This window comes from Gavia stellata, chromosome 6 (assembly GCF_030936135.1).
Source record: "Gavia stellata isolate bGavSte3 chromosome 6, bGavSte3.hap2, whole genome shotgun sequence".
NCBI classification, from domain to species: Eukaryota; Metazoa; Chordata; class Aves; order Gaviiformes; family Gaviidae; genus Gavia; species Gavia stellata.
Window position 1 is genome coordinate 54956818 of NC_082599.1, and position 27021 is coordinate 54983838.

At 41.4% G+C, this 27021-nt stretch overlaps 1 protein-coding gene across 4 annotated transcripts in view; it reads left to right on the plus strand.

Annotated features, from left to right (window-relative positions):
* PDE1C (phosphodiesterase 1C) overlaps window positions 1–27021 on the plus strand; it is a 315948-nt gene that overhangs the window by 253947 nt on the left and 34980 nt on the right. For all 4 annotated transcript variants that reach the window (XM_059818717.1, XM_059818718.1, XM_059818719.1 and 1 more), the window contains 5 exons: window positions 10534–10635; window positions 11961–12081; window positions 15133–15214; window positions 21696–21816; window positions 23034–23209. In XM_059818717.1, coding sequence (XP_059674700.1) covers window positions 10534–10635; window positions 11961–12081; window positions 15133–15214; window positions 21696–21816; window positions 23034–23209 — 602 coding nt within the window. The remainder of the gene's footprint in view (window positions 1–10533; window positions 10636–11960; window positions 12082–15132; window positions 15215–21695; window positions 21817–23033; window positions 23210–27021) is intronic.

Genomic DNA, 27021 nt, shown 5'->3' on the forward strand with positions numbered 1-27021 from the left:
GTCTCACAGAGACACTCTTTGTACACATCCATTTGTAACTGAGTGTAGAGCTAGCTTGCTGTTTGTTCATCCTGAAGCATAAACATAACCTTTATCTATTTTGACACTCCCTGCCTGGAAATTGTAAATGGAACTTAATGCAAAAAAGAATTCAGTCCGAGGAGCATAAATCAGTGTGCTATATATGCCAAGGTGATGTAAGAAGCTGTAATTTAAAATAATCCCCGTGCAACATATGATTTATGTGCCGAAATCAGCCCATGACTTGCTTTCTAATAGCAGACAGTTCAAACTGATGAGGGCTTTCTGTTTTTATGGGGTTTTTTGAACACCAAGGGGTGGTACTTTAAAAATAGCCCAGTGTGCTAGACAGGAAGAATCCTGCTCCATCGTGTTTCTCATGGGAGGGGAAGCAACTTGTGGGATCGGATCTTACATGATGCACTATGCCTCCTGCATACACATAAATGTGATACAGTGCTAAGCAGTCAGTTCATCTTATTTTAATACGAACGTTGGGAAATGAGCACTTCTCGAGGGCCTGGCTTCTAGCAAGCTGGTCGGTGAAGGCTCTGCTTGCTAACCTGTTTAGCCTGAATTTCCTGTTTATTTCAACTTGTGGACAGTGATGCAAACTTATAGCTGAACACCAGGAATAAAACTCAGGAACTTACATGGCTGATTTCAATCAATGTGAGTGCTGTGGAGGAGTGGCCTGAGAAATTCTATCCCCCAATATAGAAAATAGTCTCATGGTGGGCAGCAAGCAGGAACTTAAAAAAAAAAAAATCTGCATTGAGGTGTTAAAAATCTAATTTATTTTTTTTTAGCTACAGCTGGTAGTGCCTTGTCAAATATTGGCAGCAAATTACTGCTTCCTTTTATGTTGGCAGGGGAAACGCAAGGAACTAACTGACTAGAAACAGCAGCCTTAGAGCCACTGTCTACAAGGAACAGCGGAACAGCTAGTTGAGCGTGCTTCATTGCATAGATACTGTCTTTAGGAAAAAGGTCTGCTTTGCAGCTTTAAACTGGTTTTGCTTGAATCAAAGCTAGCTTCAGATATTTCTCATCGATACTGTAGTGTCAACATGTGTGTTCTGTTGAGGCAATATGCTTAGACCCAAAGTTTCAAAGATTAACCCATCTCTTAAGAAATACTGTAACTGCCTGAGCAAAAATATTGAGTGGTTTGGATTGCTTATTTGTTCTCTTTCAAGTAGGGCTTTATTATTTTGTAGCTGCCGATCAAGCAGCAGCTGCAGAATAAAGGCTATTAACTGGATATGCTCTAATGCCAAAACATTGTGATTTTTGTGTGCTTTTGCTTTTGACTGCCAGTTTGAAATCCCATAGGCAAACATTTGGGAAACATCAGCTGACTTCAGCAGGATCTGAGGTGTTGAGAAAAAAACCAAGAAGCCCAGAGTTTCCCAGACTGGCACTCAAAAATAGGACTCTCAGTATTAAGGGATGCTTTGGGAAACTATTAGTGTGTCCAAATTTAACTTTATTTTTGTAGACATAACTGATAGATCTCTCTCAGCAAAAGGCCCGAGTGATGGGTTTTGGAAAGCAAATTAAGTGCCTTTCTGAGCTGAGCTCTCACTCCTTTTTTCACATTACTAGTGAGAGGAAATCTGATGGTCAGTGGATTTTGCAATCCTAGATGTCTATGTGGATTTTATCAGTTTTGCGGTATCCAGTCATCTACTCAGGGAATGTATTTTCAGGAAAGAAACGTAGAAAATTAGAGCTACATTTTACTGTTGGAAAATAAATGGGCACAGGTTTTGTAAGGAAGACAGATGAGACTGAAAGGGATCTTTTGGGCTACAGTCAAGGAGAAAAGAGTTCAATGCTTACTAGTATTTAAACTACATTTTTTTTCTCCATTAAAAAAACCTCTGTTGCTTATTAAATATTTGTAAATCAGTTGAGTTGCCTCATTTCATGAATCCCATTTGTGCAAGTCATCAACAAGTAAATGAAGAAATTATAACAAAAACAGATCACGGCGAATTAAGAGAATAAACTGCAAAGTGAACAGTTGCTTTCCAAGATACTGTTATAGATGTATTTTCTGGCACTGTATTTCATTGTTAATAATTTCCATGCAGTTTATTGAAACAGAGTATGTTTAGTGCAAGCCCTTTACCGTCAAGTACAGGATTAAAAAGGCATCTGGAAAATGTTTAGCTCCTTAACTGTGTATTGGAGTACAGCTTTGGGAAGTAACCTTTAATGCAATACTGACTTTGTCAGTAAAGCTGCTTGGGGTTTCATCCCTCAAATAATTCTGAGCCCTCCTTGTCAATCAGTGTTACTCCTTTCTGGACTGTGATGAGAAACCTTGAATGTTTTTTGACTGAAGACAACTTTGGTCAGAGCATTCTTTTGCACATATTAGCGCATGCATGGTTGCATAATCACACCCTTTTCTTGTAAAAGTTTGTTTCTATGCATTCAGGACGGGTGCATGTATATTCTGAGTGTTACACCTTTAGTGAGAATCAGCCATTGAAAATGTGGCCTTGAACGTAGTGTTTTTCCTCTTCATTTCCATAAGAATAAAGTACTGAGACTTCAACTGGACAAAATGAGCAAAATATCTCACTTCAGGAGATCTTACTGTTGATTCCTAGCATAGGGATTAAGTGATCTAAAATGGCCTTTTTCCTGTCCCTTTCCCATGAGTGCAAGGGGATGCGAGTCCTTCACTAGGATACAGCTCTAAGGTGGACACTGATATGGAGCAAAGACCCATCCAACAAAATATCCAACAAAATGATGTAATGTTCTCTGAGGCAAGAAAGCTAAAACTGTGAAGTAATTATTTTAAAGAGGAAATGAAGATATTTGCCAGACAGATCAATGCAAGGCTTGGAAGTATTTAGACGTAAAGTCAGCCAGAGTCTATCTCAGCAATCAGTAGTAAAGATGCCGTAAAACGGGGCTTGCTCATGGGACTCTGCCATGTTTACACCTGAATCATCTGCAGGACATCAGTTAGAAAACAAAAAAATCAAAGCTGTGACACTGGCCACAGGATGAGTTATTATTCAGCACGTGACAATAATAAACCAGGAAATTCACTTCAGGTTTCCCTCTTCTCCAGTTGCTTTTCCTGATGCTGTTCCCTGACAACTTGCTCTGTCCACCTAATTGTTCCTTTCCCTAATTCTGCAGGGGTTATTAAAAGGTATGGGCAAGTTATCTTAGAATTTATTTTTAATTTTGGTAACTTCTAATTTTTTCTCAGTGGTATGTTATAGGTGTGAGAATGTAATGTCTCCCTGGCTCCTGGCCTCAGGCCTTAGGAAAATGTATATTCTACCATGAGTGAAAACATCTGTAAGTGTAATGAGAAATATTAAAATCCCTACTTAGTCAGCCAAGCAGCACAGCCAGGTCTATAAAAAAGATGTTCAGTCCACAAGGGATCTTCAGTTGAGGGGACCAGCAAGAAAACCCATTCCCAAGCCTTAGCAGAGCCATAATATTCTCAGTAGCAACCAATTTCATGTGACTTTATGTTTGTTGCTGCAAACAGTGATCTAAAAGGGGATGAATAAGAAACCCAAGCTCAGTTTTTCACTCTGCCACAGATCTCCTGGGTGATTCTGCCAACACGCTGTTGTTGGAATTCATTTCACCTAATGTGAAGAAGCAAATTGTCTAAGCTTTCTTCTTACTTAAGGGAGCAAGGCAGTACCTCCAAAGGACAATCATTCCACTTATCTGAGGATTGCAAAAGCCATGCTCTGGAGATGCTGATCTCCATCCAGCCTCTACAGCAAAACCAGCTGACCCGGCTTACATGGAAACGTACAGACAGCTGAAGTCTGACAACAATGACAGGAAGGGATAGTAGGCTTAAAGAAAAATACTTAGCACACAATATGTTCCCACAGTGGTTGTCGAGACAAACCACAGAAATAGGTTTTGAGATGGACTAGAGAAACTGAAGGCAGACAGATTCCAGAGTGGTGATCAGCCATTGTGGTTTGGGTTCAGCTGGCAGCTCAGAAAGTTGCTGGCCCACTCAGTGGGGAGAATAAATGGTAGGGAAGGCTCAATGTGTACAGGATACATACATGTCTCATTCCCTTCTTATTATTACTGATGACTCCCACAGACAGAAAAGGGAACAAATTGACTTTTAGTCCGCTTCCATGTGGCAGCTCTTTTCCACCTGTTGTTCACTTTGCCTTTTCCCAGCATCTAATTTGCCCTGGGCTCTTGCATTAGCAGCGTAGTGGCAAAGGTATCAGTGAAAGGGAGGTTTGTCTGTTCAACATTTTGCACTGTTCTCTCTTGTTACACTATGGCCATGCAGTGGTTGCTGTCTTTGTGGCTAGTACTTGAATACATGTAATTCTGTTATATTGTGCTTCATTTCACTGAGGTCCCTTCACTAACAACTGTGCAGAAGCAGCCAAGGTAAGCCCTTCCAGGTGCAGGGAGTCTTTGCAGTGCAGAGCACTCGTGTGAACCCTGATCAGCAGAGGTTGAGGCTCTTCCTGCAGCTCCGGCCTTCTTGAACACTCCCTGATCATTCCAAGCTCTGTAACTGGGACTGTTGAAGAAAAGGAGGAGGGAAACCCATGGCTGCAGGTGACTTACCCCAACCAAATTCCAACACTGTTTCCAACGCCATGAGTACCTTAGATGGGCTATACGAAATCACGATGAAAGTTGGCAGTCAGCATCACTCGTGGCAATACTTGTGTCTCCCACTGTATGTTGATGACGCCTTTTTCTATGCAGCTCGGTGAGAAACCTGAAGAAATGCTGCCGCCAGCGTGTGCTGTGTGATAAAGCATAGGACAGAGAGGTGTAAGCTAACAAGGAGTAGTGCAGCTCCTGCTGTGTCTTTTAGGCCATTTTCAACAACTGTAAAGCTGCTTACGCTTGGGAACAGCCTTTTGGGCATGCGGTCTACCTTTCTGCAGTCCCTTGATTTCCACAGTAACGTTGCTTTCCATTCTGAGGCCAGACTTGGAGGCTCTTCCCTGAGGAGTAACACGCACCAGTGCCTCCGGTAAACATGTCCCGGGTCTCCTGTGTTGAATGTAGGCTGCACCTGTGTATTGCAATGTTTACTGAAGACATATTTGGAAGGAGTCAGGCCCTACCTGCCTCAAGACCTGATCCAGGCTGCCCGATTCTGATTGAAACAGAATCCTTGTGTCACTTGCTCGCAATTGTGTCTGAAGTAAATAGGAGTTAGGTCAAATTCGCAACTAATACAGATGCATGCTGAAAACCTCCTGTGAGTTCCTAAATTGGTCACTGCTGCTTTGAGGGCCATTAGTTAATGGAAATGCACTGAAGGCTGTAGTCAATAAGAATAATAGAATGTTGAGTAATGGGAATTGCATTCTAGTGGTGAGCAAATGGATCCCCTTTTTCTCCTCAAACCGCTGAAGAAGGGCAGTTTTCACTTGGGGCTAGTCTGCTCCGAATTTTTTTTTTTTTTTTGGGGGGGGTGGGGGATGGGGGGCGTTCAGAACTGCCTTTTCCCACCTTGCTGCTTCTCAGTCTGATAGCAATTTAGCTGCAACTCATGTGTGAATGAATGAGTGCTCTTTCATTCTAGCCCATGTTGCCGTGGTGCTGAATGGGGTTTCATATTCTGCCTCTGAGCACAATAAAGCTAGGCAAGTGTTAAAAAAGAGGGAAGTGGAAGGGCATGAAAATGCATGAGTAAGCGATGCAATAGTTTGGCTTTTTTTGCTCTAAGAAGCAGAGAGATGATGTAGCAGAAAAAAAAAAAAAAACCCAAAATAATCCCCCATAAACCAAACCAAATCAAACCAAGCCAAGTCAAAAAGCCCCTATGTTTTTACTCATGTATAGAGCAAACTTGATGTGAAGCCCTTGAGGTGCAGCAAGACTGTCAGTTTAGTGTGTTCCCTGGTTTGCTGCAAGCCCTGGGCTCCAGTGACCTGTGCTGGATACATGCCAGCCCACTCCATGGCTCCACATGGGAGCAAACCAAACACTGCTGTTGATTAGAAAGGAAGGTGTCAAAAGATCCTTGACACCATGACTCGCTCCCTGCTGGCTCTGGGCTCAAAGATGCTCAGGCCAGAGGACCTCAGGAGCTCACAGAGGTCTTTTTTTCTGTAGAAGCAGTTTTCACAGCAAAGCTCTACTTCCATGTTTTATTCCTACTATGAAGATGAAGCTTTTTTCTCACACGTCTCATGAACTGGAGATGCGATGCCGCTTCCCTGCACATTGGCAAAGATCACTCGCATTCGAATGCTCTCCTGTTTCCTGTTTGATCGCTAAGACTCGGGAAGCAAGGAGGAGAGATGAACCCAAGGATTGTGTCCTACCAAAGAGAGTAGGGATGCAAGCTGGGGGAGCTCAAGCGCTCTCTCTTCTTTTGTGTAGAAGGCCTTTGCTGTTCTAGATACCAAAACTAGCAATAGTGAAGTGTGTGTGGGAGATAGGCAGGATGATTTTCTGCGTGGTGTTGGGTCAGGAAAACAATTCCGGTGTTGTGGAAGATCAGCAGTCAGACCCAGCCCTGAGCCTTCTCTTCTCCCAGCTGCACCCCGGCAGTTCCCTCAGCCTGCCCTTGTGTGCCGTGTGCCCCGGCCCCTCACCATCTCCAAGGCGCTGGGCTGCGCCCGCACGGCATATGTCAGTGCCTGTCCTGTCCTGGGGAGACCAGAGCGGGACACAGGAGTCCACATGCAGCCTCAAAAGTGCCAAATGAGAGAGGAGAGCATTTTTTATTTTTAAAATGTTTTTTTTTAATTGGGTTTTCTTGTTTTTTATTGTTTTTTTAATTGTTTATGGGCCAATCTTGCCAAAACTTGTTGTTGTCATGACTGAAGTCTTCTGGTTCTCCAAAGGAAGAGCTGTCTCTCCATCTTGACTGTTTTGAGGTATGGGGCATCTGCCTTCTTTGATGATCTCTTGGTATTCTCTGTGCACTGCCAGAGCAAGTCTGGCTTCCTCTTCACCCACCCGTTGGGTAGCTGAGGCGAGAGCTGGCTGAGGACAGCCATCCCCCACTGGCTTTCTCATCCTCAGACTGAGAAAATGCCACCTCCAGGCCCCAATAATCTCGGTGGCGCTCCAGGGAAGTCACACAGGCTCCTGCGGTCTCCAGCGGTGTTTGGTGGTCTCTGGCAGTCTCCAAGGGACTCTTCCTGGTGCTATGGTGCTGCTGGGCAGGTGGCAGCCCCTCTCCTTGCCTCTTCCCCAGGGCTGAGGGCAGAGGAGATGTCCCCCCTTCATGAGGGGCAGGGGTGGGAAAGCAGGGCTCATCTGGGGCTTGACAGCCGGGTGATCTTCCTGATGAGCCTGCGGGATGTCTGTGTGGATGGTCCACTTAGGGCTGGCGTCGGCTGTGGGGGTGGCACTGCTTGAGGGGAGCTGACTGTTTGGAGGGTCCCTGAGAGCCCCCGGCGGTCCTGCGGTGCTTTGGGCACCATGGTGATGGAGGCACACATATTTAGAGGATTTTTTGTCTTTTCTTTGGGTTAGATTTTTACTAGCTTTTAAGTGAGAGAGAGAGATGGTGCAGGTGGGGAGGAGGTGCTGACGAGCATTGTCATTTTCATGTAATGAAATCCATTCTGGATGATGGGGATCTCAGGACTCCTTTTCTCTATTCACACTATACTTGCTGCCATGATGCTGCATGACCAGGACTAAAATAGGAGATAGCTTTAGCTCATAATGGTCAGAGGGCAGATTGTCTCTATGGCGTTTCCTTGGCCTGAGTTGATAGGCAAGTTATCGTTCTTGGAAAAGGTTGTGATGTGACCATGTGATGTGAATATGTAGCCCAGTACCACTGTGACTCTCTGGAGGAGATGAACTCAAGGGCATGTCTGCCCCTATCAGCTTGATAGAGCTGATACATTATAGAGGTATAATCCTTCTTTCTTTTTTGTCAGATTACATTCGTTCTTCTTTTCTTGGTACAATTTTAGGTTACCTGTTTTTAAAGACTTGGAGAATCTTTCTTGAGTCAAGTTATTTAATAATTCACACAGGACAATTACTATTGGAGTGACTTAACTTTGGATTTTCATGAACTTCTTCCTGAATCCAAAACTGGGTTTGAATCATTGGGAATAAAGGAGAAGAAGATATTGCAAAAATGCCAGGGAGATCTCTGACTTTATAATCCCACTGATAACGCTGGAAGTGAGAGCTGAAGTCGCCTGCCTCTTCACCGTATGTCAGAAATAATAGTAATATTTATAAAGCCTCTGTATTCAGTGCTGTACTTTTGCACAGTTTCACAGCAACGTGTAGACGTTTGGAGGTAGTGCAGCCTCTTCTCTTGCCTCGTTTCTTCTTAGGGACTATAAAATATATTTTCTTCAGGGTAAAGAGCAGGAAACTATTTCAGTTGCCTTTTTTTCCCTCTGCTTCTATATACTATGCCTCTCTGGTATAAAGGTGTTAGCCCAGACGAAAGACAGATCACTCTGAAAGTATGTCATGTAAAATATTAACAGGCTTCTGTGCATTATTAGCAGCATTAAATATCGTCCAGTGATACCTCCGTCGCCAGGGCTGCTGTGCAGCATGCAGGCTGCAGCGCCATAATGTGTTGTGGAGGCTTTGAAGACAATTGCAGAAACCAAGTGCTAAAGCTGGTCAGAGCAAAAAGTAACAGCTGTGTGTATCCCAGGCTCCAATCTGACTGAGAAGCAAACCCCAGAAATGGATAAATATCTGTCTTCAGTTCTCCCTGTCATGTGTTTCAGCCTTATCTCAACCTGGCAACAAATGCACAAACCTACCATCCTCTAGCGCACGTCTTTTGAGATGTTCTCTCCTGCATTACCCATGTCCAGCAAATTGTCATGTCTACATGCCTTTCACAGTCACCTGCGATCGTGATGCCTGATGTTTGAAGTGACAAATAAGAACTCTTCAGTATTAAAACACTTTTTTTTTTTAGTGTCTCTGAGGTATTTTTCCTCTCTGTTTCAGAGGGACCCATGTTCTGAAATATGTGCAGAGGTCAGAAAATGTGCATGTTCCAGATTTACATTTATAAAAGGGAAACTAGAGTTTGTGTGCTTGTGAGCATATGCACATGCTGGCACCGAAGCCAGTGACTCATTTGCCTGAGCTGAGCCCTTTGCTTTTGTATTCCTACTGTAATAAGCTACGCACAACGTGTCCCATGCAAACCGTTATGGTGGAGTTGCACTCCAGAGGACGTAGCGAAGTGTCTGCTGTTTCCCAGGAATAATCTCAAGCACTAATTGTTCCTACAGCATAATCACACCCTTTTCTTTTAGAAGTTTGTTTCTATGCATTCAGGTTTTCCTCTCCTGCCTCTTTTGCTTGTATTGACAGAGAGGTTTGTGCTGCTGGGAGTGAGCCAGACCAGGAACCTGACCAGGACTGGAAAAAAAACCAGATGCAAAATAATTTAAAAGAAGTTTGGTTTTAGCCACCATATCATCATCTTGAATGCTGTTGGCTATGTAACTGATTGTACCTAAGGGTGGGGAGGAGGAGGTGGGTATCCTGGGGGAAGAGCAAGGCCAGCTGATGCAATCTCAATGTTGTGTGCAGAACAGCCTTGGGTCTCTACACAGTGGTGGCCTGGGTCTGGAACCTGAGCACAGCCACCAGAGGCAAAAGAGACATGCTCCAAATAGACCATGTCCTTCATGAAACATTCATGAAAAGAAGAATGGTAACTTTCATTTTTAAATAAAAGCTGACCCGTTTCTTAATCTCCCAAATCCTGAGCTGGTATGCTAACCTTGGGCTGTTCTTCCTCTGAAGAGGAAGCTGTTCCTCAGCTGAACTGAGAGAAAGAGAAAATAAATTTGTATTGTGTGCTAGATCGGAATGTTCTGATATTTTAAAATCTCTAGGACATCTATATTATCTTCAAAGGAATTTCAACTGGATCCTAAAGAAGTTTGCTTAACAAAAATTCATACAGGAATAATTTGAATGAATAATATCAGGGAAGTAAGGCAGGTTCTCAAAGGTTCCCAAATGTCTTGACTGCATACATGCATCACATATACTAGGAGATTTTTTTTAACATGCTGTTTTTCCTTTAATAATATGACTAACTGTCAACATAGGTATTAACCAGTTTTAGTCAATTGGATAGAGGTTCAGGTTCAGAAGTTCACCTCATTCCTGCTGAGGCTTTAAACAGTCTTTTTACTTCCTTCTAAGAATGCCGTATAAAAGAAATCAATTTAAGAGGTTTGTGCTTAATTGAAAAAGGAGTACTAATACTAATGCACTTTTCAAAAAGCATCTAGGATTTCTCTTAGCAAGGATTAGCCACCTGGCTTAATTTGCAGCTCTCCCACTCCTGTGTTTGTGTAGAAAAATCATCCATCCTCTTCCCCCTCCCTGAAAGAGGGATAATGGAAAGAGTGACATACAAAGGTAGAAGTATTGTCAATAATTTGCAGATAGACAACAAAAGAAACTGGAGTGTGTCTGATGCTGGTTTTTCTGTTTCTGTTTCTCTTTCCTTGCTCCTCTCATCGTGATGCCATCCAAAAGGGAATTCAGAGCTCTAGTGATTGAGATGGTGTTGGCCACTGATATGTCCTGTCACTTCCAGCAAATCAAAGCCATGAAGAATGCTTTGCAGCAGCCAGAAGGGTGAGTCACTTGACAACACTGTGCAGTGAGGGGCTGCATTTCAGCTGGTGCTTTGCCATTGTGTGCTTTGCCATTGTGTTTGACTTCAAAAGCACCTCTCCAGAGGCCTTCACTCTCTTTGATGTCCCCATTGATTCTCTTTCTGCTATTGAATTTTGAATGCATTCATTTAGGAGTGGACTGGTACCCCCTTACACACACATCTCTATTCTGTGCTGGTGGACCAAGCTTGCAAAGGTCACCATGTTGGGATAAGCCTCCCTGGGCATTTCCTTTTGCATATCAGGATAACATCAAGGACATGATCCAACTGAGTAACCTCTACAGCTTGACTGTGACTCAAGGTTATAAGATCTGCAGAACACAACTTATGCATTGTCCTTCTGCAGATGGTATCAGCTGTCACCTCTGCAAGGGGCCTGCTCCATAACAGAGGACAGATGAAAGCAACTTGAGACCCTCTGAGGGAAGGACTAGAAGATAACAGATGGAGCAGTATGGGGAAGGACTTTTCTTCTTCCCAGTATGCCACTGGGAGCTGTAATAATTTGTCCACAGCTCTTCCCCATAAAATTCCTTGTATACTGCAGCAAGCTCTGAGTGATGGTCATTTTTTCACCCTGGACACAGGTCTGTCCAGAGCTTCCCAGAATTATATCTGTATCGGACCAGAGTCTGGCTAGCCACTTGGTCCTCTCAGAAGCTACAACTCTTCCAGCTATTTCAGACAGTCAAAAGCTGGAATTAAAAACCGAGACTACCCATGCCAAGAAAGCATTATTCACTGGGTTCTTGGGCTAGCCTCTCAGGTTATGGTTTTAAGAAATTGCCAGCCTTTTTTGTTCTGTGGAACCAAATGCAAGGATCTCCTTCTGACCTCACACTAGTTTTCTGAGAGTGAAACATCTATCAGTTACTGTGTAGACTCATCAGCACCCCTGAGATAAGATCCTAACTGTTTACTACAGCAAGATGGTAGGGACCAACTTCTCTTTTGAGCTGCATAAAATGCAGCCCAGCTGAAATAGGGAACACAGCAGCTCTTCAAGCCTGCTTGTGCAGACAAGCAAGCCTGGAAAAGAGCTCAGCAAGGCTGAGCAAAGTTTCTTTTTGCACTTCTTAATGTCTCTGTTACAACAGGAATGGTGTATGTTGGAGAAATTGGACAATCTTTCATAGTTGTCTGATTTTATGAACACAGAAATCATTCCATTAATATCCTGGCCAGAGATTCTAATGACCTCATTTCCCTGCTTAGGTGAGATTTTTGACATTCCTCGCTGCAAGAGCAGACAATTAATTTGTTTGATCCTTTGGGTTTTCAGAATTGACAAGCCGAAAGCCTTATCACTGTTGTTGCATACAGCAGATATCAGTCATCCAGCCAAGGCCTGGGATCTCCATCATCGCTGGACCATGTCTCTGCTAGAGGAGTTCTTCAGACAGGTAAAGCTAGGGAAGTTCCTCTGCATTTCTGCAGCACAGAGGCAATGTGCAGGATTGGGTAAGGAAGTAGGAAAATATGAACACATATCTTTTCCTTCATCTCTGATTTTCTCAAGAACCTCCTAAATGACATGAAGCTTTCTCATCTGGCACCAGTAGCACTGGCTATTATGCCTCTTGGGAAGTTAGTGTCTGATACACTGCCTATAGATACAGACTTTATCTACATAGTGGAAATTCTAATTTGGGAAGCTAATACATATTTCAAATTAGCAAAATATAGAATATGTGACATTCTTCATCACTGTAGAACCATAGAAGACAGATTTAGGTAGCTGTACTTTGTAGAACTGTACTCATATTGTTGGGGCAGGTGTGAAAAATGCATTACCCTTACTTTAGATAAAGTGAACTAATCTAGTTTATAGCTCACAGTGGACTGCCTGTTGACAGACCCACAAATCTAGACAAATCATTAAGCTCTGTGTGATAGGTATAAGCTCCCCAAGTGACTAATTAAAAGCATGTAAAGAGCTGCCTTAAAACAAAAAAGTAAAAGTAAACAGAGCACTTAGGAGTGTTTAGGATACTTTTCACCAATATGAATTACTGAACTAAGCAAAAAACTAAGTGCTTAATCTCCCTCAAAAGTTCAATAACTTAATGTTTTATAGTTAATCTGAATGCAAAAGAGAAAAATATATGACTATTTTAAAAAAGTACTAACTTTTTTTTTAAAATGGTATCTGTTTTTGAAGGCATTGTGGGAATCCCTTCTTAATAAGGACATTGCAAGAAATTGCTTTGAAATGTATTCTTTAATTTGTTTTTCAAACCAAGAATGGGTTTACTAGGCAGAAGCAGGTCGATCATACCTGCAGCCGTCTCTGTGTTGCCACACAGGAGGCTCATGCAAGTAGGATGATTTTCACATACATTTTAGGGAAAACTCTGTGTTTATGGAAAACTCTGTGTTTAGGGAAAACTCTGTGTTTATGCTTTTCTAGCTCAAAATTATACTAGATGTGTTAAAATACATCACTGCTGAGTCCCCTAAAGACTGGTGAGGGAATTAAGATTAGCTAGATATGAGACCACAAAAAGCCCAAGATTTGTTCTGTTTTACACATGTAATAAAGACAAAATTATTATGTTTTCATAAGAATAATTTCTTTTCAGGCAACAAATCCTACTTCAGTTTTGAATGACAAATGCCACCACTTTTAGATAAAGCTTTATATAAAACTTGTATTCTAGTTCCAAATTCAGATGCAGTATTAATTCCCCCTTTAGGAAAACCCTTAAGCTTACCATGAAGCATAGACTTGCATTCATTGAAGTTATTTAGTACTAGATCAATAAATACATCCCTACCCAACAGCAGAAGAACACACACTCTTCTCACAAGCTGAGAAGTACCACTATAGCCAGAGGCGACCATGGTGATAAGAAACTGGGCTGGCCTTAGATTAGGTATTTACTTCCTTATGCTCTTCACCTGCAGACCCTCTCGTGTCCTTTCTGTTACGTGCTCTGCAGAGACATGAAGCCTGACTTATATCAGTACAGATCTCCAGACCTATTGGTTTCCAAGTATTTTGTGATGTGACACAGGTCTTCCTACACCAAGTAACCATGCTGTAGGTGTGAATGATGCTTCTGAGTACAATACTGGTTTTTTTACATTCAGCAGCTATGATGAGCATCTCTTAAAGCAAACATCTTGCATGAATTAATTTGGTTTACTAGTGCACTTTAGCTAGCCATGAGGGAGCTGCCCAAACAGCTTAGGCAGTTAGGAGTTCCTTCCTATTTAAGAGGCATAAGGAGTAAGAGAAGAATGATGATTAGGTAAGAGCTGGCTTTGAGAGATGTTTTTCCTAAGAGATGTAGTAGACACGGTAAAGGAAAGTTACTTGGAAATATTTCTGTGTTTGGTTTCTGTTTTACCCTGATATTTGTATATCAGACTCCTAACATAAAGCAGAATTGTTCTGCAATAGAAAAATAACTATTGCTTGTTGTTCCACCCAAAACTCTAACAGGACTTGTGCCCCCATTTCACGTATGTTATATTAACAGAAAGTAGAAGAATTCAGCTCTTCTTATGCCTACAGAAGTTTTTCTCTGCTTAGTTTGCTGGCTATTTTAGCTTCCATTTGACATTAGTCAGAACACTAGCAAGAAGTTCAGCACAGTTAAGGTGAGCTGCTGATTTAAGGAATTGATTCTATAGTACAGTTAACAGGCTATTTAAATTTGAATGCTCAGTGGGGAGTATTGCAACTATGTCATCTTACATAGCTACTCAGCATAAAGCAATATGTTATAGAGTGACTGAACCAAGTTAAAGGGTATAGAGTGACTGAACCAAGTTAAAGGGCTTTTTGAGAATATGCAGCTTGAAAGACTGGAAAAAAATGGGGTTATAACACTTGATCTTCTACACCATCTTGTAATATCAGAAAAGGGCTTTCAGTTCTGAGGGCTGGAAAGCATGTTTGGACTTTTGTACTTAAGCACTTATGTAAATTGTTGACAATGTCAGTGTTTCCTTTGGAAAAAAAAAAGTAATCTGCATCTGGCCAGCCATGACCTGTGAATTTCTTATCTGAAAGACTAAAAAAGACATGCAAGGAAGTGCAAGCCCTGAAAAATCAGTCCTGACACTGATGTTTTCTCTTGAAAGGTTTGCTCTGAGAACTAAGTTTTGCTGGGTTCTCTGGAGAACTGCAGTGAGAAGCGTTCTTGTGCTCAAGTGGATTTTTAGTTGGTGCATAGAAGTACCGAGCAGGCAGGGAAAGCTCTGAGGAAAGATTCACTGGAATCAAGAGACTTGATTCACTAACTTCTGCTTGGACTACAACTTTTCCAGCCAGACTCAAATTCTCCATAATTTGTGGTAAAAAACCAACCAACCAACCAAGCAAAACCAAAATCAAAACTTAATTAAAGAAAGTAAAATGAGAGGCTTTTACAGTCATGACCTAAGATATCAAAGTGCAATGTGTCTTGTCTTTTCCTAATTTCTTCTCAATTTTATTTCTCCAGGGTGACAAAGAAGCAGAACTAGGGCTTCCATTCTCTCCACTGTGTGATCGCAAGTCTACTATGGTTGCTCAGTCTCAAATAGGTATGTCCCTTTAGGTGCATACAAAGTAGCATCTTAAAAGCAAATCTTACACCTCCTTGTGGGGCTAAGATCATGGTGATCTCTCATCATTTGGAACTATGTAAAGAGAGGAAATAAAGCACAATGGCATTATTTTCCCCAGATCAACAATTCAAAGCTGAGGAACCATTAAATTTATGGTGGTGGTTCCATGCAGTAAACAAGTTACCTCTGATGTGTCTGCAGAGATGACTACAGTGCCTAGTTACGACACTACTCCATGGTTTCCTGAGCTGTGAAGATGAGGAGCACACGGCAACATGTCGTGATATGAGTATCATTTGTGGATATGGAAATGTAATGTCATTACCTTCGATGACCTGGGCAAAACCTATTGTATGTTTTTCCATTTATTCCTCCCACCCTTTCCGTCCCAGTGCTTCAAGCCAACCAATATTCTTCACTGAAGCCAAGCAAATAGCAAACCTTTTTCTGCTCCACCCATTCAGAAACAAATCTTTTTACAGACTCGCCAACAGCGCTTTCTCTGCCTCTCTTTCAGTTATTGAGTGAAAAAGTAGGAGAAGGATGAGGCAACAAGCCTGGTATTTGGTGAGAAAACAAGAGGGGCTAAGTGAAGTAAAACTGTTCAGGATGCTGGGAGCAAAAAGGGACAATGGAAAAGGTGGATTTGTGAGTGGATTTTTATACCTAGGAAGCAAGTGAAGTAAACAGAAGAACATGATCTAACCTCGAATGGAGAACAGGGTGCCAAATGGAGTAACAAAAGAAAGAGAACAGGGACCCTAAAAATGAGGGAACTGAGTCCGGAAGCAGAAAGAGAGAGAGTGTATTAAAGGAAAACAAACAAAAAAATTGAAGTATGAAATTTCTCTCAAAGAAAAAGGCAAAGATATCCCTGAACCTAGGAAAGTTCAGATTTATATCTGTGGCTAAGAGCCGGTTCTGTTTAAAATTATTTCATTGTTCCTGTTAGGCAAGCCATTCTCCAAGGGACCCCATCCCAGATTTTTCTGGCTTTGGAAGTTTAGACAGTTCAGCCAAGAATCTGAACTTGAAAAGCCCTCTGCAAGCCTGGCCTGGTTGCCAGACTTGTCACGTTTAGTCTTCTGCAACGGTAACCCAGAAGAGTGGGAATGTGTGTAGAGCGCAGTACAACTGCTGAGGACATTTGTGTTCTGCCAGCAGCTCGGTGGAAGGAAGCAGCAGCAAACTTGAAGTGCTGCAGTCTCAGCTAAAACCCATGTTGAGGACTCCTGGGCAGACTACACCTACTCCTGTGCTGTGGAAAAAGATAAACTCTCTCTCTCTTTCTCTCATGTAGAGACTTCTCTTTCCCATCCATTCTATCAGCTTTCAGATATGTCCCTCACTCCTTACAGGGAAGAGGAGTTGTGCTTCCCATGGGGTCCCTCTACGTAGGATTGTGTGTGCTTGGAAATCAATTTTCCTTGTCTTCCTCTTTTATGCTCCATTGCTCAGGAAGGCCAAGAGATCCAAGAGACCTCTGCACTGATGCCCCTTGTGTCAAGCCACTGCAAAATTAATGATAAATTAAACCACCAACAACACAATTCCACCTTATAAAAGAGGCACTTGTCAGTATGCAAAGGCAGCCTTATTTAGTCATATACTATTTGTCATTATATTTGATTTGTGCAGTTTAGTAATCCATTGACATTAATAGGCTACTCTCTATAAATCTTGCCTTCTAACATAAAATTTTCATTTCTCAGTCTGCTGCACGTATTGACAGTGTCTTTCTGTAATGTCTCCTTTGTTAAACCAAAACCTCTTATATTTTCTGGCTATCTGTTGAGGTAAGGCTTTCAGAGTTGTAGGCTAGATTCTCAGACAAATAATCTGTTCCCATTCATTTATTTACCTGATTAATAGCCTTAACAAATTGTTCCCTGGAATAGTAATTACTACATTTCTTTGCAAAAGTAAGTTCTTATTGAATTCCAAATTGTGCTATTATCTGCAGAAAGCAGCCATCAGTTCCCACAAATAAAAAAACCTCTGTCCTTTGTGAAGTAAAATTGTGCTCTTGGTTCTGTCAGGGACAGAGCCTAGAAATCCTGTTCTGGTGGCTCGACTAGTTTGTAGTTGCTGGTTTGCTGCTCTAAGGTCGCTGCAGATGCAAGAACAGTGGGCAAACATTTTTATTAATGAAAGATTTTCACAAATGCAGACTGAAGGTTTTGCAGTATGGACTTTTTCCACGGAAATGAAGCAATCTAACAGCAAAAACTTCCTCAAAAGAAAGAACGTCTCTCTCTCTTTTTGCCTCAGTTTATGAAGAAATTGTTGAGTTTAAATTGATAATTAAAAAAACCTGAATATCAAACAATGAACCCGGGTTTTAAAACCCATTAATGTTAATGCTAATGACCAGTTTATCATCCTTTTTCTTCTTCAATCAGATAAGCATGGTAGATATTTCTGTACCACAGTGCAGTACAGAAATCAGGAGAGATTCATCTCCACAAGTCAGGCTGCTTATCAGAGTGGGGGAGACAAACAAACTGCAAAGAAAACCAGGCCAAGACTTGTATTTCCCAACAAGAATATCAGGAGTTAAAGCTTCTCTGCCTGTTTCAGACTGTAGGAAGCTTGTTTGACTGGAGATCAGCCTTTGTTGTCATTGTCCTCTTTTGCAGCTGACAAATGTAGCAGCATCCTTTTATTTTTGTCCTTTGGCGGGCAAGAAAGAAAATTACAGCTTCAGAAAACATTGGATAAAGGCTGACGGATGCATGCTGATGATTCTTTTTTCCTTTTTTTTTTTTTTCCCCCAGTGGTGGACTTTAGGGAAACCATCCTCTAGCCAGTGTTTGCTGTGCTGACGTTCTCAGGTGGAATGAGTGAACACTAGGCACATGCCTGGAATCCACCCTCAGCATGCAGTGTTAACTGGTAAAATCATCTTAGTCACTGGGGCACATAAATATTTACCACACTCATTCTACTGAAGAAGAAGAAGGATGATAAAATGGTCATTAGCATTAATAGGTTTTAAACCCCGGGTTCATTATTTGATATTCAGGGTTTTTAATTAGCAGCCTAAATCACTGTATTTAAATCACAGTGTCTTTAAGTAAGAACAGAGAGAACACAGGGGTGGGGAGGCACTTGGGAATATGGCGTAAGTTACATAATTATTAAGAAAGTCCTAAGTTTTGTTTCTATGAGAGCAGATTATGTTTCCCAACTTTATTATAATCCCCATTTTAAGGTAACATAGTTGAATAACTTATTCATGTTACAGGGAATAGAGGGGAAAAATACCACTTTACCACAAAGAAAAGTTCTCCTAGGTCTTTGAGTTTGTTTACCTGTGGTCCCTTGTGCCACCTCTGCCTCTCTCTGTTGATGAGATGCAAGACTTCTCCCAGGGAAAACTTGTTTCTCAGATGCTTAAAACTGGACCTTGTGTTTATGTGCAAATGTTGAGTATCTCAGGAAGCGGATCCCATCACCCTGCTGCTGAAGTTAGTGACACAGTCGTGTGTCTGATACCAGAGATAGGCACGTCTCAGGGCTGTTAGTGGTGGTGGAGCAAATGGCAGTGGTATTACTTGCTGTGTTGCTTTCGGCTGGGGTAGAGTTAATTTTCTTCATAGTAGCTAGTATGGGGCTATGTTTTGGGTTTGTGCTGAAAACAGCGTTGGTAATACATTCAAGTTTTAGTTACTGCTGAGCAGTGCTTACACAGTCAAGGCCTCTCCTGCTCCTCACACTGCCCCACCAGCGAGTGGGCTGGGGGTGGACAAGACGTTGGGAGTGGACACAGCCGGGACAGCTGACCCCAACTGACCAAAGGGATATTCCATACCATATAACATCATGCTCAGCAATAAAACTAGGGGGAAGGTGGGCTGGGGGGCCGCTGCTCAGGGACTGCCTGGGCATCAGTTGGTTGGTGGTGAGCTATTGTTTTCATTTGCATCACTTGTCTTTCTTGGGTTTTATTTCTCTCTCTTTGTTATTTTCCTTTTTATTATTATTATTGTTCTTGTTATTATATTTTATTTTATTTCAATTATTAAGCTGTTCGTATCTTAACCCATGAGTTTTCTCACTTTTACCCTTCCAATTCTCTTTCCCCCATCCCGCTGGGGGGGCGTGAGCAAGCGGCTGTGTGGTGGTTAGTTGCTGGCTGGAGTTAAACCATGACAGTCCTTTTTCGTGCGCAACATGGGGCACAAAGGGTTTGAGATAATAACAGATTGAACAGAGCATATCAGAAGGATTTATATCTGTTACAGTTGCGGGTCATGATATTGATTCGTCTGTTCTCGATATTATTTTATCTGATTTGCACCATGCTCTTTTTTTTGCTGTACCTGTTAAAGATTAGTGTTGGCTTTTGTAGTTGCTGTGCTCTGTAGTGGTTAGTGATGTTTTGCTTGGGAGATTTGTTATTAAAACACTGACCTTGAGCTTAATCTGGTATTTGGTCTCTGTACTGAAGCCATTACTGTACTTCGGGTACCATCTCATGGAGGCAATTAACAATTATACTTCTTCTCCTGAGAGTTTTTTGTGGAGGAAATACAGAATGGCACCTTCTCTACCTTCTTCTGTGATGTCTTCTCCCTTCTTACAATAACTTCTCAGTATCTTGAACATCTGTGGGTAGTTAAAATACTTCTATTGGTATTTCTTAGGAATATGGCTTCAGTTTTGTCTAAGGTTAACAAGCAATTTAAGAATATGACCCAGGCTCCGTGAGAGCATGATCATGGGTGGCATGGCATGTGGAAGAATATGGGCAGGTATCTAGAGAACTTCTCACCTCCAATGGTCTGGAACTTCACTCCTGAACAACTACAGGGTCCTGATGAAGTGATAGAACGCTTGAAAAAAAAAAATACTGTGGCTATTCCAAAGAGGCACAACTTACAGCACTGTGCTGTATAGGCAGTCAGACACACACACATACGTAAATCAAGTTCTCATTATCATCAGGATTCCTCTGCCACACTTAACACTGTTCTCAGTCAGTACAATTTCCAGTGTTTTAAAAAATTTTATGAAGTTTGCTGGGATTATCTGGGTTGTGATCTAGCACACAATTTCCTGTCGTAGCTTTATACTGCATTCATTTCTGATTAACTCCCTGGGAGGAAAGGAGTTCTTTTTTCCCTAAATTTGAATAGATAAGACTGCCTCTGTGTTATGGAGGCACGTGATTCAGATGTTCGGATAAGACTGAATGCATATTTTCTCCAGATTTAGAGAATGTTAGTATGAAATTCTGAGAACTTGCAAGTAACATTTTAAATTTGGCTAGGCATTAAAATACGCTTAATTACCCATCCTTTTAGAAATTTAGCAAAAACCAGAGGAGCGAAATTGAACTAGAAGGATGCTCAAGTGCTTTGCACTCAAGATGTGGATCAAAGCATCTGTGAATTCAGGTGCCTAGCCCATGTGGTCTCTTCTCCTTTCATTGTTCTGTTATCACCTAGAATCGCCATGGTCTGTCACAGAAACATATCACGAGCCAGTCAGAGAAATGATAATATTATAAATGTATAATTAATAGTTGATAATTACCAAATCTTTAAAAATCATAACAGTAGGGAAAGACCTGAATCCTGATGTGCCTTAGGAGGGATTAAGGACATCATTGTTTTCTTGGCTACCTGCCACACTAAGAAATTTGCTAAGTGAAGTGCTAAAATGAACATAAAAAATAGCCTTTGCCCCAGGTGAGAATTTAGGGGAAGGTGTAAGGTACTGTAAGCTTCTCACTCTCACATTTTTTCCGTGCAACTTGGATTTTCCTTCATCTCATGATCTTATGGCCACAGGGCCCCTCAGTCTGCCCTTCCCAACATTCAGATCAGAGCTATATTCATCTCTGCCAAACTGTTTACTGAAGTAGAAATTATTTGGCCCTTTATTTTTTTCCTTTCCTTATATTAAAAAATGGGGGAAAAGCATCTAAATCTGTTCTGTTATCAAGAAGAACAAGCTGGCCAAGTACTGAGGAGAATATTCACAGCAACCCACTGATATGCAGTAAGAGAGGTTTGCATGTAACTCCACACCAGCAAAGCTTACCAGTATTATTACTGTTATATGAATTTTCAGCTTTTAGAGAGTTCATCTTTGAAACTGGGTTTTATCCAAATCCGCTAGAAATTTGGCTTAAATATCACACTCCTGATACAAAACAAGTTCTGATGCATCTGTTTATGTTCTGATTTGCCACAATTTCTTTTCAGTGTTTAAGTAGGTACCTTTTATTGTATGCTATATCCAGGCTCTTGGGTCAGGGATTAATGTATAACTCTGTTTTCCCTTTCTAGTATTTGCCTATCCCTCTTTCGAGGTATAATTTTTTTAGTCTGTCTTTTACAGTGTGGTTGTCTGCGATCACTGAAGCAGTGACTCCACATAAATTGCTCTTGCCTGCACAGCAATTGCACACTCTTGCCTGCTTGACTCTGCTTATGTTTCTGCTCAGGTTTCATTGATTTCATCGTGGAACCCACTTTTACTGTGCTGACCGACATGACCGAGAAGATTGTCACTCCACTCATTGATGAAGCTTCCCGCTCTGGCATGTCCGGGTTCAGGCGTTCCAGGTGAATAACGACGCACCCTCTCCCTTCACTCTGCACATGCTGCCATTGCGCCCAACTCCCCCGGTTTCCTCCCCACAGCATATGTCTTCCATGTGGCTTAAAGCCCCATATCTGCATTGCCGACACCGCAGCTCACCTTGTGACTTTGTTGCAAGGAAACTCCAGCCCAGGGGAGGGCAAAGAGGGAGGCTGGCATGAACCCAAGCTGTGCCTCCAAAGGCAGTGAGTACAAATGGTAGTAGCCATGCAATCAGGTGAACTTTAGTGCTCTCTCAGTCACAAATGTCAAAGAGAAGGCAGAGGGAGTCGTTGGGAGGCACTCATTTCTTCATGTCTGGAGGTATAAATGGAATTGAAATACAAAAGAGGACTGGGAAGTACAAGCACACTTTAGTGACAGTATTTAGGGTTACGCAAATGGGTGAAGTACCACCAGAATTCACTTGGAGTTTGGGTGTAACGAGTCTTGGACCATTCAATCTGCTCTGCTGTTGTAGAGAAACGACTCTTTTAGTAGTTTCACAGACAGGGCATGTCTTGGGATTCAAATGTCACATGACAAGTGCTCCCTAGAGCAGGGCTATCAAGCCAGGATTCCCTCTCCCAGGTGACTTCTTTACTCTTGGGCTGTTACAGAAAGAGCAAGCACTAATATCTTTCTATGTCAGTTATCTTGCTGCCTTTATTAAAATGTGCACAATGAAGTGTCCATCCTTGAAAGACAACTGTAGGGTCTGTAACTGAAATGAGTGCCTGATTTCAGCCTCAGCTGAGGTCATCAAGCCCTGGACAGAAGTTGGCCTCCTGTCCTGTGCCTAATGGCCCCCACTGGGGAATTTTAGGAGGCTCTTCCTTTGACATATTTGATTTCTAGAATTGTCTGACTCTCCAATGAATATTTAGGGAGTAAGAAGCACAACAAAGGTAATGGCAACAATTTGAGTAATTCTATTTCTTAGGGACTACAGGTACCAAAAAATAAGCAGGGAAAAGCTGCCCTTTATTTCTAATACTGGCTCAGGTTGTGCTGTTAGCTTTAACATCGGTTGCCCTGAGGTGGGAGGGAGAAAGGGGAGGATGAGGGATTCAAGCTTAGTTTTTGTTTTTCCTGGTTGACTCTGTTAAGTTATCTAGACTTACAGTCATTATTTCTTCTTAGCTGTATTTGGGTGTATGGGATACTGATTTCTTCTGTGTTTTGTGATCTTCCGTCCCAGTCTGAATAGCATTAGTCCTGCTGAAGTTAAAAGATCAAGTGTCAAGAGCACTGGGTCCGAAGGAAGTGCCTCACTCAACTGCTCCATACTCACTGTGGATTTCAAATGTTTTAAAGCCACCTGGACTGAGGTGGTGCAGCAGAACCGGGAGAAATGGAAAGCACAAGCCACCAAAGGTAACAGCCAGGCTTCTTTGTGAAAGAATAAAAATTCTTTTGACCTCTTCTTCTTCAAGCTCTTCTTCAATCAAATTATTCTCCAAGTAAGCAGTATTAGTTTGAAAGAATCTGCTTTTCAAGGTCAACAACCTACACTGAATACAGAAGGATAGGAATATTGTGACTCATCTGTGTCTTATACTCTTCTTATGTCGTGTAAGTGTACATAATGAAGAGGATATGGACAATGGGAGGAAAAAAAATAATCGTCAGGGAGGTCCCCTAAAGTCATGAGTCAGACTCAGGGTGGGTGCAAAAATAGCTGGAACAGCATTTGTAGAGATAGGTTATCAATTGTTTGCTGTTAAGATTGAAAGAGGTATGGGTGATAGTTCAGGGGAGAAGGACAGGATATTCTGGATGCACAGCTGGTTTCATATTTCTAGTGATAACTTGGAAAATGAATTGGGAACTATGCTGCAAATGCTCACAATGTCATGAACAGGGAGGGACAGCAAATATTTCAGAAGAATATGAGGGCTGTGTTGGTTGCAAGTTGATCATGGCTCAATATAGTCATCTTATTGAAAAAACCCCACAAAAAAACAAACCCCAAACCAAAAAAAACCCCCGAAACAGACCTTGTTTCTAAGACCGCTCTGGCATTCTTCCCATCTTCCCAGCAGTAACAAGGCCACCACTGCAGTGCTGTGTCCAGTTTTGGCCACTGCAGTTTAGGAAACATATGGACCAGTTGCAGAAAATACAGAGTACAGCAATGCAAATGATAACTTGCTTTATAGCTGAGATCTATAGCTGAAAGCAGTTTTCTGAAGCCTACTGCAGCTGCAAAATAAAAGAACTATTTTTTAATTCAAATACCCTGGGGTGTTAAGAGGAGAAAAAATTGGCAGGTGATTATAACCTGATAATAGGTTAGACATTGGCAAATCTCTATTGTTGGAGATCTTTCAGAACTAATGAGAACCATCTGTTGAGAAGGACTTAGGTATAACTGCCCCTTGCTTCCGGGGGCTGGATGATTGCCCAAGGTCTCCTTGAGCCCTGGGGTGGTTTAGACCAGCTTTGGAACCACCAAAGGAGGAATGTATCACTGATTAATTTTTTTTTTCTTCATGAAACTGTGATACAATTTCTTGTCTGAGCTGAATGCTTGTTACTCAAACCCTTATTTAATGGAGTTGTTGTATTTCATGTAAATGGAAGGAGTTCGATTTTAATATATTATGTGGCCTTGGCTTCAGGGCTGATGGAAGATTTGGTGTAGTTCTCCTATTTGCCAGAGCAGATTGTTCCTCTCCAGCTGAAAGGCCTGTCTAAAGGTGCAGGAAAGCATGCATTATTTTTCAAAATAAATTTTCCCTTGTGATTAAAACTTGCCATTCAGGAAAAGCCTTTCTAGGCATTCCATGAAAATGAAAACAAAAACATAATTCAAAATCTGCTTATTTGCCAGGGACTTTTTTAAGCTTTTTTTTTTGTAAAATTGGTATTTATTATTTCACAGGTTTTTGTGGACCGCACAAATTAAAGCTATAATCAGACAAGCAAAGCATTTAACATGGTCAGTGTCTCACAGTATAAGAGTGTTGAGTGAATGAAGCCAATACAGTTAACTAGTTTTAAGAATTTCATTTCAGCATGTACCATACATATTTGCTTATCTACTAGTTAAAAATCCTATATGCTAGAGAGACCTGTGGGGAAATAAATAAAACATGTCTTACATTTCACCTAAACCAAATATATGGAGTAAATCATAATAGATTCTGGCTATTTAACTTTTAAATGTGCTTCGTACCCACTTGCAGTGACTGCTTTGCATAAAGACTTTTTTCTAAATGCGCACATGTAAATGTCAAGTTATGATTCAAGTGGATGTGCACACATTGCTTAACTAATGCTGCTACTGGCAATACGTATTGATGCAGTATCTCATATCCATTCTTTACAGAGTATCCTGGCGATAAATGTTTGGTTATTAATACTTTAGCTGGAGAGGAGAATGTTTTATTTTTAATTGCCTCATAAAAAAAAAAAATCCTTCTAGCAGCTCCTGAGGGTAGTCTATGGAAGAATTAGTTGATCACTGGAAAGCGAAGAGCTCACTAGTCTACATTATTAGACATGGGAGCCCCTGAGTAGGTAATTTTATCTTTACTTTTCTGACAATGTTTAGCCCTGAACAGTTGATTTACTTCATGTTTTTGTCAAACTTCATCGCCCATAGCTTGAATCAGGGCCCTGGTTTAGGGGTCAAAGATTCAGAAAGCAGTCTCAGCTTCTGTTCATCTGAATTCATTGACTTTCCCATAATTTCTGTTTCTGGGTGCATTTAGCAGTACAAGCATGCATATTTCTTTTATCCTGAAAGATTTATACAAACGTATGACTCCGCATACCTTCGTATGGGCTGGGGACTAAGGAACTGTTCTTGGGCTCCAGAGCACTCACATCAAAACCTTTGCTCAGCTGCTGTCTTGCTTCTGACTTGCAGCAAGTCTCTGCACCCCCCTCCATCTGCCTTGCCTGTCTTAGCCATATGCAGCAGGGCCTGCTGCACAGCAGGAGTTTAAATTGCCGACCCCCGTCAAACTGGTGTCTTGCAATACATCAAGATGCTCTGCCAATAAAAATAAGAATCATTAAGAGAAGACAGATACAGCATTTAACTGTTGATTGACAACAAATAGCAACTGGAGATCAGAAGGGAAGGAAGCCCATCTATTATTATTATTACTATTATTACTATTACTATTACTACTACTACTACTATTATTATTATTATTAAATTATTTGTAGAATACTGTATTCTCTTTGGTAACGGCATTGTCCCTAGAAGCATCAGTGAGCTGTTTTTATCCTGAGTGTGGTATTTATAGAAAATTTCTCGGACTGTGTGGGCAAAGTAAGTGTGTTTATTACTGATCTCTTGTTGCTTAAAGGATCATCATTAAATAGCTACAAATTAAAAAACAGAATAAACAAACACCCTGATGTGCAAAGCACCATTTAGATAAAGCATTTTCTGACGCTAATTTTGACAAGAGGCACTCGTCCAATGGTGCTGTAGCAAGCCCCAGTATCCTGAGCCGAATCTCTCTCCTGTGGTTCAGGTGCAAAATGCAGCATTTTTTTTTCAGATCCCCAAAGGAGAGGAATCCTTCTGTATACCATGAGACTCCAGGGAAAATGTGAACATGCATAGTTGAGATATCTATGGAAGCTACCATAGATTTCAGGAATGATTAATAAAGTGAGGGAGGCTCATATCTAATTTAATTATATTTTCATGTGAGCCATAAATTATTCGTTTATAAATTAATTAACTTTAGTTAGCTGCTGGCAAGGAAATATAGATTGGCATTTCTTATAAAGACAGCTTTCCCCCTCTCCCTCTTGTATCCCATTGGTACATTTTTCTCAAAACTGATTCTGATTCACTTATAAGAAATATTTGACAAGACACTTAGAAATTCTTTTGTAATTTTTACTCACTGGACAAAACTCTGCTCCTGTAACAAACAAAACATCTTCCTATAGGTGTCAAGAACGCTTCCATAGGACCAAGGTAGACTTTATTCAGTGTTTTGTAGGATCTGTTCGTCCACTCCTCAGCTGACACAGTCTCTCAGAAACCAGGAGATACATCTCTTTGTGATTTCTATCACAATTAAAGTGCAATTGGTTGTCCACGATGGGGTGATGGGTGGGCCGGGATATTGCAGACCCAAAATCTTGAATACAGGCATAGGGCAGTCACATCTGAATGCTTAGACTCAGTATGGATTTAGATATGCTCCGAAGCT